At 50.5% G+C, this 16,676-nt stretch overlaps 4 protein-coding genes across 4 annotated transcripts; 2 read left to right on the forward strand and 2 right to left on the reverse strand.

Annotated features, from left to right (window-relative positions):
• Positions 1–1,933: 1,933 nt before the first annotated feature.
• CPAR01_06344 (fungalysin metallopeptidase) lies at positions 1,934–3,959 on the forward strand (the record flags this gene model as incomplete). Its single annotated transcript, XM_060490617.1, has 3 exons — positions 1,934–2,293; positions 2,353–3,719; positions 3,773–3,959. 3 exons carry the CDS (start codon positions 1,934–1,936, stop codon positions 3,957–3,959), a joined length of 1,914 nt encoding a protein of 637 aa, XP_060349491.1.
• Positions 3,960–4,156: 197 nt separating this feature from the next.
• On the reverse strand, positions 4,157–8,894 carry CPAR01_06345 (uncharacterized protein; the record flags this gene model as incomplete). The annotated part of the gene is made up of 3 exons (XM_060490618.1): positions 4,157–6,058; positions 6,131–8,527; positions 8,592–8,894. The coding sequence occupies 3 exons, from the start codon at positions 8,892–8,894 to the stop codon at positions 4,157–4,159; spliced, it is 4,602 nt and encodes a 1,533-aa protein (XP_060349492.1).
• A 746-nt stretch (positions 8,895–9,640) lies between these two features.
• On the forward strand, positions 9,641–11,936 carry CPAR01_06346 (uncharacterized protein; the record flags this gene model as incomplete). The annotated part of the gene is made up of 2 exons (XM_060490619.1): positions 9,641–10,248; positions 10,325–11,936. The coding sequence occupies 2 exons, from the start codon at positions 9,641–9,643 to the stop codon at positions 11,934–11,936; spliced, it is 2,220 nt and encodes a 739-aa protein (XP_060349493.1).
• A 3,600-nt stretch (positions 11,937–15,536) lies between these two features.
• On the reverse strand, positions 15,537–16,562 carry CPAR01_06347 (uncharacterized protein; the record flags this gene model as incomplete). The annotated part of the gene is made up of 3 exons (XM_060490620.1): positions 15,537–16,048; positions 16,107–16,355; positions 16,415–16,562. 3 exons carry the CDS (start codon positions 16,560–16,562, stop codon positions 15,537–15,539), a joined length of 909 nt encoding a protein of 302 aa, XP_060349494.1.
• Between the last annotated feature and the right edge of the window lie 114 nt (positions 16,563–16,676).

Below are 16,676 nucleotides of genomic sequence, written 5' to 3' on the forward strand. Positions count from 1 at the left end.
CGGATATGAAGACCAGATCGATAAGGTCGTCCCATTGCACTAGCGGAGCGATCCCCGAACAGGCAGGTCTGCGGCTAATGCTGACAGGGAATACAGGCATCATCTGCCGAGACCATCACGCGGACCGGGGGGAAGAGTTGGCCCATTGAACTCCGTCAACTTTGGGGTTGAACGCTGTAGCAAATGGTAGGTCTGGAGGATTGAGGAAGTCGAGTCTGTTGATAATCGATATCTCGTATCTCGTACGAATACAGAAGAATGAACCAGAATGGCGAAATGTCTCAGCCGGCGGGATGATCACTTCATCTGCCCGATTTTCCCATTCCCGTATCCGCCTACGTGCAGCAAGCTCTGGCCATGTGCTCCTCCATGAAGAAAGTGACACGGGCAAGGCGTAAAGCTTTGAGATTACTACCTCCTCTATTCGTAGTGATTATTTATGGCGAATGGAAGCTTATTGACCCCTCGCGACGAGCAAGTTCTTTTGCTACAGCATGTTAATTTGTTACAATGTACGGATATTTTGTCTGCCTTGCGGTTCCGACCTTCTGCGTTGAGATGCGATGCAGAATTGACCAGAGTTGGCAGCTGAGGTCTTGTCATGACAACATAATTGTTCGATTGCTGACAGGCCCGGGATCATGTTCCCCCTCATCCCCCGCTCACTAAGAGTACAGCAAGCGTTAGTTATTTTGGTCATAGCGAGTCACTCGGAGAGTCGGGGGAAAATCGCAAGCTACTCGTTCTTAATCCATTCCCAATCTCACCTACCTAAGCTACCTAAGCGTTGCATCAACGGCGGTTCCTGAAAAAGAGCGGCATTGAGTCTGACTCGACCAGACAAAAGGACCATGGTTAGTTTCCTGGAGAATATCTGCTAGTGGCGCAGATTGAACTGCAGTTTAAGGTATCGATCCCGTTGCGGGCTCTGTGGGGCCTTTCTCCGACATGATTTGCAGAGTTTATTTGTTACGTGATAGAGCTCTTTGCGCTCACCGCGCTTGTGAGAGGCACGCGATGAGAGAGGCCCCCCCGCGGTGCAACGCTGTGCATGACCACGAGTCGGTTTATGCTTAAGCTTTCGTTTCTATCTTTTAGTTAGTTTGACGTCCATCTCTGAGCCGCATTGATTGTACGTTGGAGGAGAAGCTTACTAACCACCTGCCAATGACGAATAGTTCATCCAATATCCTTGGACCCTTGAAGTTCGGTCTTGTCTACGCCGTTGCACATTTCTAGAACGGTGGCGCTCTGGGTTCGCAGAGAGCATGGAGAAATTCAACCCGAACACCTGCTGCTCAGTGCCGAATCCCCCATATCGCCAAGAAACAACTGCAAGCTAAGCCGTCGCCAAGACGCCAACGGCGCAAACGAAGCATTAATGTAACCCTCCCGATGCCTAGTATCAAGGATGGCAAGAAAACGACCTTCCCTCTTCTCTCACGAAGAGATCCGATAAACGCGAGCTTTGGTATTGGAGATGCGGCCCCCGGACCACTGGCGGATCACGCAAGCATATCGAGTCGCGCTCGCCATGTATCGTGGACCCCGTATCGCCAACAACCTCCCGGATAGAGCCCCAATTGTCTCGTAGAGTGGTCCTTTTGACCAAGAGCTAGCGATCATGAGGCCCCATATCGTATCCTGCCTGGTCTTACTGCTTGATTGCAACTCAGCCTCTGCAGCAGGGCACTCGGTAACATGCAACTCCGAAGAGGAAGCTCCTTGGCTGCGTTGAGGGGCACGAGGGGATACACGAAGGCCGACCCCTTCGAGTCCAACGGTAGCTCTCTCAGAGCCTCAAAGATCATGAGATACTTAAATCGATCATGATTCCCTCGATTTTCGATGTTTTGAAAGGAGCTCGTTAGGCACTCTCAAGTCCCCAGCCCCTCGTTCCCTCCTCTCCCGCACCTCTCTCATCCTTCCCGCCATGTATCGCTCCATGAAGAGCTTGGCCCTCATCGGCCTTCTGGGCCCAACCTCGCAGGTCTTTGCCCACCCGGCCACCAGCCACAACATCGGCCGCCGCGGCGTCGATATCGAGGCCTTCCGTCTTCCCCAGCTTGGTTCTTACACCAACGCTACCCAGACGGAGGCAACCCCGCCCATTGCGCTCCTGAAGCGTGCCAACTACGTCGACACCGCCACCGAGCTCGTCAAGAAGCTTGCGCCCAACGCTGAGTTCCGTGTTGTTGGTGACAACTATGTTGGAACCAACGGCATTGGCCACGTCAACTTCAAGCAGACTGTTCACGGTCTTGATATTGACAACGCCGACTTCAACGTCAACGTAAGACACACTTCCTTTGCTTTGGTGTAGGTATCACTCGACTGACGTGTTCTATCTAGATTGGCAAGGATGGAAAGGTCTTCTCTTACGGCAACAACTTCTTCAAGGGTGACCTCCCCGAGGCCAGCCCCCTGACGAAGCGTGACTTCAAGGACCCCGTTGCCGCTCTCAACGGTGCCAAGGATGTTCTCCAGCTCCCCGTTGAGGCCACTTCTGCTACCGCTGAGGCTAAGGAGGGCACGGAGGTTTATGCCATCAAGGGAACCTCTGGTGCTGTTTCCGACCCCGAGGCTAAGCTTGTCTACTTCATCCAGGCCGATGGGACTCTCTCCCTGTCCTGGCGTGTTGAGACCGACATCTCTGAGAACTGGCTGTTGACCTATGTCGATGCCGCCACCGGCTCCAAGGTTCAGGGTGTTGTCGACTACGTCTCCGATCTTGCCAACTACCGCGTCTACCCGTGGGGTGTCAACGATCCCACCGAGGGCGACCGCGTTCTAGTCACCGACCCCTGGGATCTCTCTGCCTCGCCGTTGACCTGGCACAGCGACGGCTCTGCCAACTACACCACCACCCGTGGCAACAACGGCATTGCTCAGTCCAACCCCAGCGGTGGCACTGCTTACCTTACCAACTACCGCCCGACCAGCACCTCGTACAACTTCGACTACGAGTACTCTACCAGCTTGACCACCCCATCCGCCTACATCGATGCCTCCATCGCCCAGCTCTACTACACCGCCAACCACTACCACGACCTGCTGTACACTCTCGGCTTCACCGAGGCTGCTGGTAACTTCCAGATCAACAACCAGGGCAAGGGCGGTGCCGGCAACGATTTTGTCGTCCTCTTCGCCCAGGATGGTTCCGGAACCAACAATGCCAATTTCCTTACTCCTCCCGATGGCACCAACGGCCGCATGCGCATGTACCTCTGGACCCAGTCGACTCCCCGTCGCGACTGCAGCTTCGAGGCCGGCGTCGTCATCCACGAGTACACCCACGGTCTGTCCACCCGCTTGACCGGTGGTCCCGCCAACTCCAACTGCCTGAACGCCGTCGAGTCCGGTGGTATGGGTGAGGGCTGGGGTGACTTCTTCGCCACGGCCATCCGTCTTAAGCCCACCGACACCCGTGCTACCGACTACGCCATGGGCGCCTGGGTCTATAACAACCCTGCCGGTATCCGCACCGTTCTCTACTCTACCTCCATGACTACCACCCCCAACACCTACTCCACCATCAACGGCCTCACCAGCGTCCACCGCATCGGTGAGACCTGGGCCACCACTTTATACGAGGTCCTCTGGAACCTCATCGACAAGCACGGCAAGAACGACGGCCCCAAGCCCGAGTTCGACGCCAACGGTGTCCCCACCGATGGCAAGTACTTGACCCTGAAGCTTGTCCTCGACGGTATGGCTCTGTATGTATCCCCATTACTGCCACTCGTTCCGGTCAATAGACTAACAAGACCAGGCAACCCTGCTCTCCCAACTTCATCCAAGCTCGTGATGCCATCCTCGACGCCGACAAGGCTCTTACTGGCGGATCCAACCTGTGCGAGCTCTGGACCGCCTTCGCCAAGCGTGGTCTGGGCTCTGATGCTGTCTACAGCTCTTCTGCCCGTCGCGATGGCTTCACTATCCCCACTGGCGTTTGCTAGAGGAAGAATCATGTTCAAATTTGATAGCGTAGATACCAGAATTAGTGTAATGTGTAACGAGACTAAACTCAACAACTGTAAAGTAACGAGCAGCGTGATATTGAGCACTAAGAAACGATACCCCCCTTCTTCCTCGCAATATTTGTCCCACTCTTCCTCCTACCCATCCTATCCTCTCTCCTTCTCGCTCTCCTATTCTATTCCTCTTCCTTCTGCTCATCATTTGTCTCGTCCGCCTCGGCTATCTTCTCCACATTCGGTCCGTATTTAGCATTCACTGTTGCTTTCCACGCCTCCAGTGCGACAAGCTCGCCGCCAACTCTGATATAACCAACCGGAATCTCTTCGATCGAGGCTCTACTGGACGGAGGCAGTTGGAAGAACTTGTGATCCTTCCCGCATGATATGTCCCTGACTCCATTGGTCTCAATATCTGCGTAGCATGAATTGCAGAGGCTAGGGCCAACGATACAAGTTGTACAGAGCCAAATCCCAGTGGGGATACTGGTCTTGAACCCACATTGCTCAGAGCAGATGAAGATCGAATTATCGAGCATCTCTGGCATATCGAGCCAGGGCTTGATTTCGGCCTCCTCCATTTCCTCTGACAGCTCCTTTGTTGTCGCTTCTCCGGGCTCTTTCTCTTCTCCTTCCACTGCCGTCTCTTCTGTGCCGTCCTTTGGGCTCTCTTTCTTCGGACACTCGGTCATCTGATCGGTCGTCGGTAGTTCGATGGCTTTTCTCTTTGCAGCGGCTGCATCCTCTAGACGGATCTGTCGCTCCTCTTGCTTGCGCCATTCCTCCATCTTGCGTTCATACTCTGCTTGTTCAGCAAATCTTGACACAGCCATCATCTCCCAGCATGCGATTATGTGAGCTTCATCGATGAACGCGATAAACAAGAGAGCCAGATCGCGGAACGAATCGTAGTCATTGCTGACATCTTCGTCGGAGAGCATCTCGAGTCTTTGAGCCGTGAAATTGGCAACAAGGTCTCTAGCGCGGTCTTGCTTTCCGTCTAGGTGAAAGAATCGGGCTAGCTGGAGTAGGCAGAGATCAGGCATTGGAATACCTTCATCTAAGCCTTTGAGCAAACCCTCTGTCTTATTGGCGTAGATTTTCCTTGTATCGGCGGAGGTATTTTCAGCGAAAGCTTTGTTGTTGTAGGCGACTAGAAGAGTAGAAGCGACATCGAATTGCATGAACGGTACTTGTACTCGCTCAATGACACAGTTCTCCTTGAAGATACCCTCCAACATCATCACACCTTCGTCCTCGTGACCAGGCCGACGGAACAAACCGATAGCGTACCACATATTTGTGTAGTTATTCCAGTACGGGTCTCTTTCTTGGTCACTGGACTTTTTGTTGGTGCCTCTCCACATCTCCGCGAGCAAATCCCAGCGCTCGGTACGATAGCAAGCGTTCCACATCGCGTACCAGAACTCCCCAGTGTTGTACGCGGTTCCGTCGCCAAGGATCTTGCTGGCCAGATTCATGCCACCGAATGTGAATGAATGGAGCTTCTCACAGAACTCGATAATGAGTTTCCATTCCCTGCGTTGTCCAAGCTTGTTCGCTATGAATTGGCGGTAGCTCCCGGCTGCAGGGTCTTGAGTTTGGTCCAAGGCCTGCAGGTAACTATGGAATGCCTTTTCCGTACCGGAATTGTCGGGCATGTTCCAATAACGATCGCCCAAGGTTTCTAGTACACCCGCAAATGACTCCCGATCGTACTGGTTGAGTGTGCCGGGAGGACGATTCGAAACTTTCTCAACGATGCTTTCGAGAACCGAGATCGCCTCGGCGTCACGATCTTCGTCGAATGAGCGGGTCAGGTTGTAAGCAGCGAACCAATCATCAGGATTAAGTTTGACCGCTCTCCGGGCTCTCTTCTCGCACTCATATTTTGGCATCTCGATGTAGTATAGTAACCTCGCCATTTGCGCCTCCCAGTGTGCATCATTCTCTTCAATGCCAAGTTCTTCCTTCGCCCAAGTCTCTACCGTGTCAAATTCGGTCATAGTAGGTCGGAAAATTTCATCGTCGTCAATTCCGGATCGTGTGGCAGCCATAGGGTCCTTTTCGCGTTGCTCCAACTGCGAACGTTAGCCTTCTTCTTTCCTGATGACTTCTGGCTCGAGATCCCTCATAAGGTTGCGAGTTCTTACCCGTTTAACGAGCCCAAAAAGCAAACTGAACGCATCCGCCATGGTGTTTTGATAATGAGTTACCTCGAGCAACTCCTTAACAATCACTCTTGCTGCCGCTTCGTACCAGCTCGTCCCACCAATGCCATTGAAATTGCCCAGCGTGCTTGGTGCATCCTCTCGGTCGCGAAGCTTCGACATAACCATTGAGTCGTCGGACCACTTGCTCATGAGATATGCGCCCCTATTTGAGAAAACCCAAGTTCTCCAGTTCCCAGGCATTAAGACATCGCTTATTACGCACAACGCATCCCTATCAGGGCCATAGTCTCTTGCAAGGAGAGTTTTGATGGCAGATTCCTCCGTGAACAGGCGGGCCAAAAGTTCTCCGGCTTCCGCTTTGAGATTGCGGTCAGCTCGGGAGAGGTCAGTCTCTTCCAAGTGATCGAACAGCCAATCTGTTGCGTAGGTCCGGAACTTGACTGCCCCAGGTGTCATGTTAGTCTGCCCATCCAATATGCCGTGCAGGCACCTCATCGCGAGAATGAGATGAGCATTATCGGGGTCCTGGCAGATGTACTTGGTCTTGCGTTCTAATTTTTGAGCAAAGAACTCTTCGAACCCAAATTTGTCGTAGACATCTGATGGGCAGACCGTTGATAGGTAATGTTTGACGATTTTGATCTCCGCCGGCGAAATCTGCTCTTCGCCGCCGTAGTCTGTGCCACTTGACTGATACCTTTTTACAGGTATAATATCCCCTATCTCTTCCGCACTGAAAGAGATGTCCCGGTTATCTTCAATCTTGAACAATAGAGAATACTTTTCCCGGATCTTAGACTCCAAAGATCGAAGTGAGACCTGACCGGATGCCTCCAAATTTGTGCTCAAACGTATGGCAGCTTCCAGCTGTAGAGGAGACATCCATTTCCTTGCCCATTTCACCCATACGATGATTTCATTGACTTCATCAATCTCGGCCGACTTGAGCGTCATGTTGAGCTTTTTGATGTCAGCAAGAATCTGCTTGGGTCTGGCGCTGCCAACTTCGCTCAGGCATTGTTCAATCTCGGACAAGGAGTCAACACCCTCAATGGTGCTTAGTGCAGAGTTCGTAATATAGTAGTCGCCGGAGGTCGCAAATGTGAGCCTTGATAGAATCATCGTTCTAGTCTCGGCAACGCCAGCTCGACTGGCGTCATTCAAAGTTTCCATTGCGTCCATCCTGGCTATGATGTATAGCTCAATGTCAATGGAGTTCCGGAAACCGAGTTTCATTCTGGTGACTCTCATGTCACCCGCTTCCTCAAGCACGTCGAAGCTATGTTGGGAGCCCGTAATGATCACACGCGTGCGTAGACGAGATGCGTCTGCCGAAATTCTCTGTAAAAGACCAGCGAGCCCATTGATATTGTCGCCCAGTCCGTCTATGACGATGAAGAACGTGCTCTCGATGCCTGGGCGGTCTTCGTTCTCCAGCAATAGTTTATTCCAGATATCCGATGGATCTTCGGTGTTCACCTTGTCGCAGAGTCCAGCAATGGACTTGAGGTACGGAAGCTCCATCTGAGCCAACTGCCATAAAACACCTTTCGACACAACTTCGGCGACATGCTTCTTCTTGAATGTGGCCTTCGGGTTGTTCTTTGAATCTTCCTCGAGAAAGTAGTACGCAATCGCCGACCTGGCCTTCGCACTGTTCGATAGTCTGTGTTTCTGTAGTCGACTGATGATATGAGTTGCCAGGAGTGTCTTTCCAGAACCTTCCCCACCCTCGATCCCAAGGATCGGACTTGCTTCGTTACTGCCAGTCATCCACGAGGTGAATAGGGCATCATCGTCCAACCATTCACCAGTGCCATTGAGAAGCAAGCTCTTATTCTTGCGTAACGCGGCATCCCATGTGTCGAAGTCTTTTGCGTTCTTGCCGAAGAAAACTTCTTGGACCTTGCTTTTGAAGTGCTGATCCAACTTGTCTTGCTTCTGCGCCACATTGCTCTCAATGAGAGTGTCAAGTTTGACGACACTCTCTTTGGAAGCTTTGGCAGCGTCTTGGCCAGCCTTGAGTGACTGGGCAGAAACGAGCCTATGCTCTCTGGCGGTCAGGTTCTCCATCTGACCGAGGAGGTCCTTGATGAAGTCGTCGTCCAGGAAAAGTTGGCGAAAAAACATCTCGATCTTGCGTCTTTTCGGCTTGAGCTGAAGAGTGCGATCGCAGACGTCGATGAAAAGTTTGAGTTGACAGCAAGCCACCTTTCTCAGAGACGCATCCATACCACCATAGTATGGTAGACGCTCAAGAAATTGGGCACATTTCTCAAGCAGTTCCGCGAGACTCTCGAAAACCGCCGAGTATGACTGCCATGCCCCAATCACAAACGTGAGAGCGTTGAAACAGGTGTTCGCCGGGGCGAAGGCCTAAACAAGAAACACGCTGATTAGCACGAATCATCTCAGTCAGAATACCAGTAGAGAATCTTACATACGAAGCGCCATCAGCAATGATACCTCCAACTTTGGAGATGCAATTCAAAGTTCTGTTGAACGCTTTCTTGACAGTGCCGTGTTTGTCGGCTGCTTTCTGATCCGCTGCTTGAGTCTCTTCCAGATATCGCATAACTCCATCAATGTCAAGTTGTTTGTCGATCTTCGACGGGTCTCCTCCAGCCATACGGATGACTCTGTTCTGTACTTCGAGCCATATCTGACTGACTTCATCGTCGGCGGCATTCTTCTCGGTTGTCGCGAGGACGACCACCGTGGTCTTCTCCGTCGCGGCCGTCATTGTTGTCCCTGCAACTATTAATACAAACAAAGAAAGACTTGTACGATTGGCCTCGGACGTAAGGAGGATAGCCGTCCACCAATTTAAGGAGCGAGCACCAAATGGAGTCAAGTGACAATAGGGAGCGGAAAAGTAAATTCGTAAACCCATAATCTAGCTGCATATCATTAGCGCTTACGATGCCACGCTGCCATCCATTCCCCGATGACCCCTGTCTGCAGACATCCGCTTTATTGGCCGCTGTCAGATTCGGTCACAGTGGGATGCTGATTGTATTTAGGCAGCATGTTTCCCAAGTGCCACCACAACCCTTTGCGCTGAGAGACATGTCTGAGGAATATGAGCTTCAGGGGCAAGATGGCCAGTTAATTCAGCTACAGCCTACAGGACTGTCGATCTCACGCTAGCGAGCCAGTGTCTCTTACGTCTTACTCTGCTTGTGAGACTGCGGAGTACAACCTATGTCTCTGGGGGCGGCCTTGGTTTTTCTAGTGGTCGCTGTCTAAATTGAACCACACAAATGGTGTATCTTTGTTAGGAAACGTCACAGCGCACAGCACTTGCATGCCACTTGTGCATCGTGGCCGAGAGGTACCTAGGCTTAAACTAGGTTTTAATTTTAATCATGCAGATCTCCCACCATTCTCTGACTATTATTATTTAGCTACAACTCCCATTCTCTGTAAGCTTAATTATCTCTGTGCCATTGTATGGGTGGGAACATTTGGTGCTTGCACGATTACACGATGTCTACATATCACCGACCTTTACCAGTCCAACAGAGAGGCTCGTTAGAGTTGGATCAAGATGATGCGTCTACAGGATATCACGCTCCTATGGAGCAGCTATCCATCAGCGACGAGGCGACTGATGGGCTTTACGGCTCGCGAAACCCGCCTCGCATCAAGAGAAAGCCGCTCCTACATCTAAAGTCGACGTCGTCCACAGATCCCGACGAAAATATGATGATGGAGCATGCGAGCCAAACATCTAGCCGAAATCTTTTGAGAAAGGCGACTACTATTTTGCCTACAAGCCAGTATCACTGGATACTTGAGATTCTGGCAGTCTCACTCAGCATTTCGGCCCTCGTCGCTATTGCCGTCCTCCTCCCTCTCTATAACGACAAACCCCTGGCATCTTGGTCGTTTCGCTTTTCCTTCAATACCGTGGTGTCAATTCTTGGAGCCACATCAAGAGCAACACTGGCATTCGCTGTGAGCGCATGCATCAGTCAAGGAAAGTGGAACTGGTATAGAAAACGAGATGATACAATCATGGTCTTCGATCGTTTCGAAGAAGCTAGCCGTGGTCCTTGGGGAAGCGTCAGGCTCCTATGGTGGTCGAAGCTAAGGTAGGTTTGGACATCATTTCCGTTTAACTACTTGGCAAGCCTCAAAGAACTTGCAGTAACACATCATTCACCTCAGACACTGGATTGCGCTCGGGGCATTATCGACAGTCATTTTGGTGGGCTTCGAGCCATTTTTACAGGCTATAATTGACTTCGAGGGCGAAGAAATATCTTTTTCAGATCCTATCGCCAAGGCAACGATCGGAAAGACTGATAGACTTGACATCGGCTCTCATATCAGCATCTCAGGAGCTGCAGTCGCACTGACGGTGCCCGACTTTCCAGGAGAAGCAATCACTGGCATCTCAATGTTTTCCCAGTATGACTTTGGTGCTCTCGCCGCAATGTGGGCTGGTTTCTCGAGTCTCAATTCCGCTGAAAGCCAGAATGTGGCGTTCACTTGCCCCTCAGGCAACTGCACCTGGGCCCCTTACACATCTTTAGCAACATGCAGCTCATGCAGCGACATCTCAAAGAACATTGTCAAATCGACCGGCAGAGCCAACTTGATGAAGGCTGAAGATGAGAGTCTCACAATGGTAAACTTCATCTCGTCAGGTTCAATACATCTGATACCCAACATGACGGCTGGCTACATCAAGTACGAGATCCCGGCGCTCGGTATGAACATATCAAACATTGATGGAGCGGCCGTAGCGGCCTTGAGGGAAGACAATGAGACGATTGTAAACACAGAATTGACAGCAAAAGCAACAACCCAGCCAACAGAAACAATCAGCTTCCGCGACATGAAGTCCCTCATAATATCCTTTGCAATGATGGAGTCCAGCAGCGACTTCAGGGAAAGCAAGCAGGCATGGGAGGACGCGACCATCGTAGCACATGAATGCGCTCTGTACTTCTGTGCCAATGTGTACCAAACCACGATCAAGCAAGGTGCTCTAGAGGAGACTATTTTGGGTTCCTATGTGAACAGGAACCTTGATTCCTTTCTCTCCTTAAACCCTCACGAATCTGAGCTCTCGAAGGCATACAACGAGTACACGAATTACACTTTGAACTACGACAAGTCAGACTTCAACCGAAGCGACCTCCAACTGTTGATTTCGCCGGAAGAGTATCGTGCCGCCACCGGTCTAAACACAGAAAACAGCTTGCGATTCAATATCTCACAAAACGCGGCTGGAAGCATCACTGGAGCATTCGCGAATCAATTCGCCCGTCGGCCTAGCCCTCTGAGCAAGAAGCAGCTCGTGTACCCGCCGCTACGTCGATCACCTCAGGTTCTACAACAACAGCCTAACGTAATCACAAGCTTAGGGGCATCCCAAAATTTCACGGCAATGTTTGAGGCAGCCGCAGCTGGTTTGACAAAGTACATACGTGATCTCTCTCTGGAAGAGGAGCCCTTGGAGGGCAAGACGCTGCAATGGGCGGTTCATATTCGCGTACGTTGGGGGTTTCTGTCTCTTCCAATGGCAGCATTACTGGGCGGTTGTTTGTTCTGCCTGTTCTCCATTATCGAAACAAGACGGCTGGGACTGCCTGCCTGGAGAGGAAGTTCACTGGCAGGGCTAGCCCATGGACTCGATGCGGAATCTCGGGAGAGGCTAAGAGCTGCGGATGGTATTTCGCAGATGGACGCGCATGCTGATCGTGTTAAGGTCCGATTTTTAGACTCGCCGATGGGTCCGGAACTGAGACTGAGCGACACCAGAATCCATTAGTTTCCTGCTACATTTTAGAAATTTGAGCTCATTCCATGGTATTCCTGATTGTTTTTCGGCTTGGTGTGAGTAATCTGTGCTCTAGCTACTTATTGTTGTAAGTGCTTCGCTAGCTCGGGAAGTCTGGTCGGCAAGAGTCTGTTGAAGTCAAAATTTGAACCATATCTGACGCGAGAGTCATTTGATCATCATTTTGCAACAGAAAGCACGGAGGTACTGTCTTTAGTATCCTTGGTACCTAGACAATGGTTCAACAAAAGACCGAGGCCTGCCTCGTGCTTTAAGTGGTTGAAAGAGCGCACGATCGCAAGTATGGCGGACCACGAGAACGAAAACGAGAAGCATAAATCTGACGAAAACGGTTACTCCGCGGCTTAGTTGTCGCGAATCGGTGTTTACCATGCGTACGGCTAATTCTGCCTAAGGAAATCGTGTTAAATTGCTCTCAAGACTGTCCATGTGACACTGGAGATGGTGAGTCTCAGATAGTGCTTTTCTTGACTCGTCCTGGATGCAATTCTCGTGAAGCCTTACTAAGACTTTAGACTAATTGGACCAATGATCCGCAGGTCGGTCTAGAGTATGGACTCGATCAGGCACTAACAGCGCGTAGAGTAATGATCATATACTTACTGACTGTAATACCGTGATCCTAACTCCTGACTATACCTTAGATGGCTCATTGAAGATCATGATAGCCTTTGAGGAACTAGTAGTGATATGGTAATCAACAAATCTGCTTGACTGATCCAGGTTCCAGAAATCACTCTAGGTACATGTAACTTCCAGTCTTGTACAGACATGGAGGCATCCTGATCGCGCCAGACGACTCCATAAGACCTTTCGCTTGAATACGAAAACTTCAGATGCGAAGATCATGTAAGTCTTGTAGAGAGATACTCAGATTGTATCAGGATCATGCGCAAGCTAGCAGTAAGGTTATTGCCGGTAAGGGTGAAGCTGAACACCATTGACTTTCTCAACACCCGTTGACTCTATCTGCGCTGTAGATAGCACATACCCCTCGCCTTCAGGAGTGCTCATGGTCTCATCATTAACTTGCAATTGCCAATTCTTTCCACTGTCACTTGTTCCTGTGTTCTCAGGTTAGTACCTAGGCATTGTGCTGCACGTAAGCATCAGGATTGTGAAATTAAATAACAACTTAAAATACTGCTTGGTATCTTATCAATTCAATCATTGACGGCATGGTGCTTGTTCCATAATAACAGGAGTTGTCAACAACGTCCTAGGAAGGCGTTATTAGCCTGTTAGACGACCGTAAATTCAGTATCTCTTTTACAATGCTTACATCCGCGCCTCGATGTGTTGGGTGACCGCTAGGGATTGGCTAATGGCTCTTCCAAGAAGCTGGCCTCTCCATCGACAATAGACAGTAGACAGTAGACTCAAGTGTTCTCAGCCTCGCAGTCAAACAAGCCAACATGCTAACGAGTACTCAGAGGCGGGTTCCGATCGCAACGTGGCAGATCACACATCGGGCTCGTCGACCTTGGATGACCTCGATGTCTTTTGCCCTAGCCCGACGTTCTCACATGAGGCTCTCACATGTTGGTGACCCCCTGAAGATGCTGCACACGCGGCGCCGAGGCAGCAGGCTCGTAGTGTAGTCTGCCTCAGTTGAAAATCTGCCTTGACTAGCACATCTCATCTTGTCGCCAAGAAATCTCATGACATATACGACGCTGATCTACACGCGCTGACTTCAATAGTCCAAGTCAATTGCCAGGTTGTGAGTTGTGATTGAAGGCCTGGCGTGGCCAAGTCAAAATGGTCTTGGCAGCAACTTTCTACGATAATCGAAACAGCGCCTAGAAAGACTGATAATAGCCGCGATTGTAGCTTTGATTGAGCCCATGGAAAGGCAAAATCTAACGACGTGGCGAGCGCCAAGCCAAGCGCCTCTTTGCCTTTCGCAGTCAGTTGATCGGGAAATCGGCGCGAGGGCCAAGAAGCCATCAAAAATGCCAAGACATCGTGATGTGACAATCGGCGGCGGTTGGCTTCATGTGATGAAGAGGCGAGCCTGGTATTAATCTTACTCGCTCAGCTGCGGGGAAATCAAACATTTTGGTGTAAAATTAGATAGATGGCAAGTCTTGGCAAATTTGGGGGCGGCGACTTTTCGAGTGCTCTTCAAGGCGGAATCCAAGGGGCCCTTGGTCAGAGCTGTCAGTCCTGCGCCACGTTCCGTGTGCCATTATCCCGGCTCAGATGTGCCGATGAAGGGTGGGTACATAGGGAGCACATAGTAAAGTTGGAGTTCCGTTGCAATCGGTTCCGACGGAGCGGAAGTCACGTCCGGGCGGTGTCTTATCGAGGCCCGAATGCATCTCTACCTTAGTGCCCTACATACATAGTAGCCTCATCCCACCAGCATGGTTCGTCTTCATTCTCAAGGTCTCGGGCAGCATTAGTCACATTGTCTTGGTGTGAGGCCAGCAAAGGAATTAGGTTATTCGGTGGCTTGGCCTTTCAGGCATGCAACGTCATTCTAGGGTCCACCCCGTTGGCTGTTTCACCTTCGAAAGCTTAACGGCCCGTTCCGAATGCCCTCACAGTACTTACTGCTATTAATAAACAAGCGATGCTGAACTGGTAGTTTCACGCGGAAGAACATGGCGAGCAAGCTGTTATGTCTAACGTTTTATTGGCAGCTTTGTAGCATAGTGAGAGATGTAAGAGTTTATTTCCGTGATAGGTTCATCCCTGAGACTCACGGCATGTCAAAGAAGGTGAGATGCATTTATTGGGCTAGTAATTCGGCAGATCGTGAGCAGCTTCCTCAACCATAACTTCAGCTTTCTCAGAACCAAGCTGTTGGCCAAGCCGTGAGGAGCTATGATCCCAGTAGCAATAAGCACGCGGGAAGCTTTCTGACGCAGAGTGATCAACTGTCGATCCAGGTGAAGCAACAACCGCAACACTCAGGGTCTTTCGCAGCTTTGAGCATACTTGGCATGCCAAGTCACACAATATGAGGGCCCAGTATGTAGTCCGACGTCCATTGTCTCCAAACAACTATTGGGAGCTGACATGCCAAGTCGGGGATAATCGAGCTCTTTTTCATAGTGCTCCGAGAGAGCAAAGTTCACTATTCCATGTCGAACAGCTGCCACCGGCACTGGCCTGAAGCGGTCCAGACCGTCATCCCATGTTGATAATCCCCAAGAAACAGGTGGAGTAAGACGGCTTGCTAGGATGTGGGTAGATCGGGGGTTTCTTGTCACATCACCGAACAATTACACCATGAGATAAGTCGGGTGTAGGATTAGCAAGGCAAATGCATTACTTCTTCAATACATACTCTAGTTAACATGCAATCTCTGTGTATATCACTCGAAAGTTGATGTGACCAGAACGACCTCAACAATGCGGAAACAAAATGAAACCAAGCAGCTCCCTTTCCAAGAAATCTCAGCTCTGTCTACCTAGGTATGAAACTCCCCCAACCCATGATGATCGAGAGGGTGTTGCCATCCACCATTAATCCCGTCACATTTCGCGTGAAGCCAATCTGATGAATCTCATCAGCTCGCAGAAGTGGAGGTCTATTGCGTCTGATGATTGGAAGAAGCCTTACTTGCGCAAGTAGTGGCTTGTCTCGGTTGTATGAGAAACATTGTCGTTGCGCACGCCCCCTCGGTAATCCATAGAATAGTTCCCGAGCTGATTCTCGGAGTCCGAGTTGGGAACGATCTCGCCATGTGACTTGTTGATAATCCGGGAAGGGTGGAACCAGTTGAAGACCCCCGACACAATCAGCATCATTAGGGCATCAAAGATGTAAAGGTACACCTCCTTCGACTGAAGTTCCCCATCTTCTCCCATGACATACTCAATAACTCGGAAGAGGGATCGGACCATGATGAGCAAGCTTGTTCCATAGAGAACCATCAGTAGCTTTGGCCAAGGGGTTGAGACCGATAAGCTCCTCGAGGTGGGTACACGCTTGATACGATAATGGAACAAGACGGTCACAATCATGAAAACCCCGAAAAAGGCAATCTGAATGGCCAAGCCGATGATGATGATCATCTGCCCGCGATCTCTCTGCGCCTTTGTATCAGCACCCGCAAGAGAGCCGCCACCTCAGAGAAATCGTTAGCCGTTGAGGTTTCATACATCAAGGCAGTCTTCATCTCTCACCAATAGCTTGAGCGGCAATCGATATGATGTCACCAAGGAGAAACAGCTTGGTAATCCACTTGACTCGAATGAGCGAGTATTTCTCGGCATCAAGCAGTGTAATCAATCGTCCGAAAATCATGTAGATTGATGCTGCATAGAAAGGAGGTCCAAGAAGCAACAGTAGAGCTTGGATGATGTATGGACCTCTGGACCAATTAGGGGTCTCGGTAGCATTGATCGCGCGTGCAGCATAACCGATGATCTCAACTGCAAAGTAAGACGTATTAGTGATGCCAGAAAAGCAGGGGCGCACTTCAAATTCTTACCAAGACAACCGATGAAGAATGGGATGAAGTACCATGTTCGCGTCTTCACGATCTGAAAGGCATGGCCAATTGCGGACAGACCGAAACAGACTGTGAAGATGATTGCCGCAGGAAGCGAAGGGTCGTACTTGTAGTAGTCGTTGGCCATCTTGTGATCTGTGCGGGGCGAGATCTTTCAACCTGAAGGTGAAGGTTTCGAAAAATACCAGAGGCGAAGATTAATGAAGTCTTCGACGGTTGAAGTAGGGTAAGACTTGTTATG

This window comes from Colletotrichum paranaense (assembly GCF_030867605.1).
Source record: "Colletotrichum paranaense strain IMI 384185 chromosome Unknown Scaffold_5.1, whole genome shotgun sequence".
Lineage (NCBI taxonomy): Eukaryota > Fungi > Ascomycota > Sordariomycetes > Glomerellales > Glomerellaceae > Colletotrichum > Colletotrichum paranaense.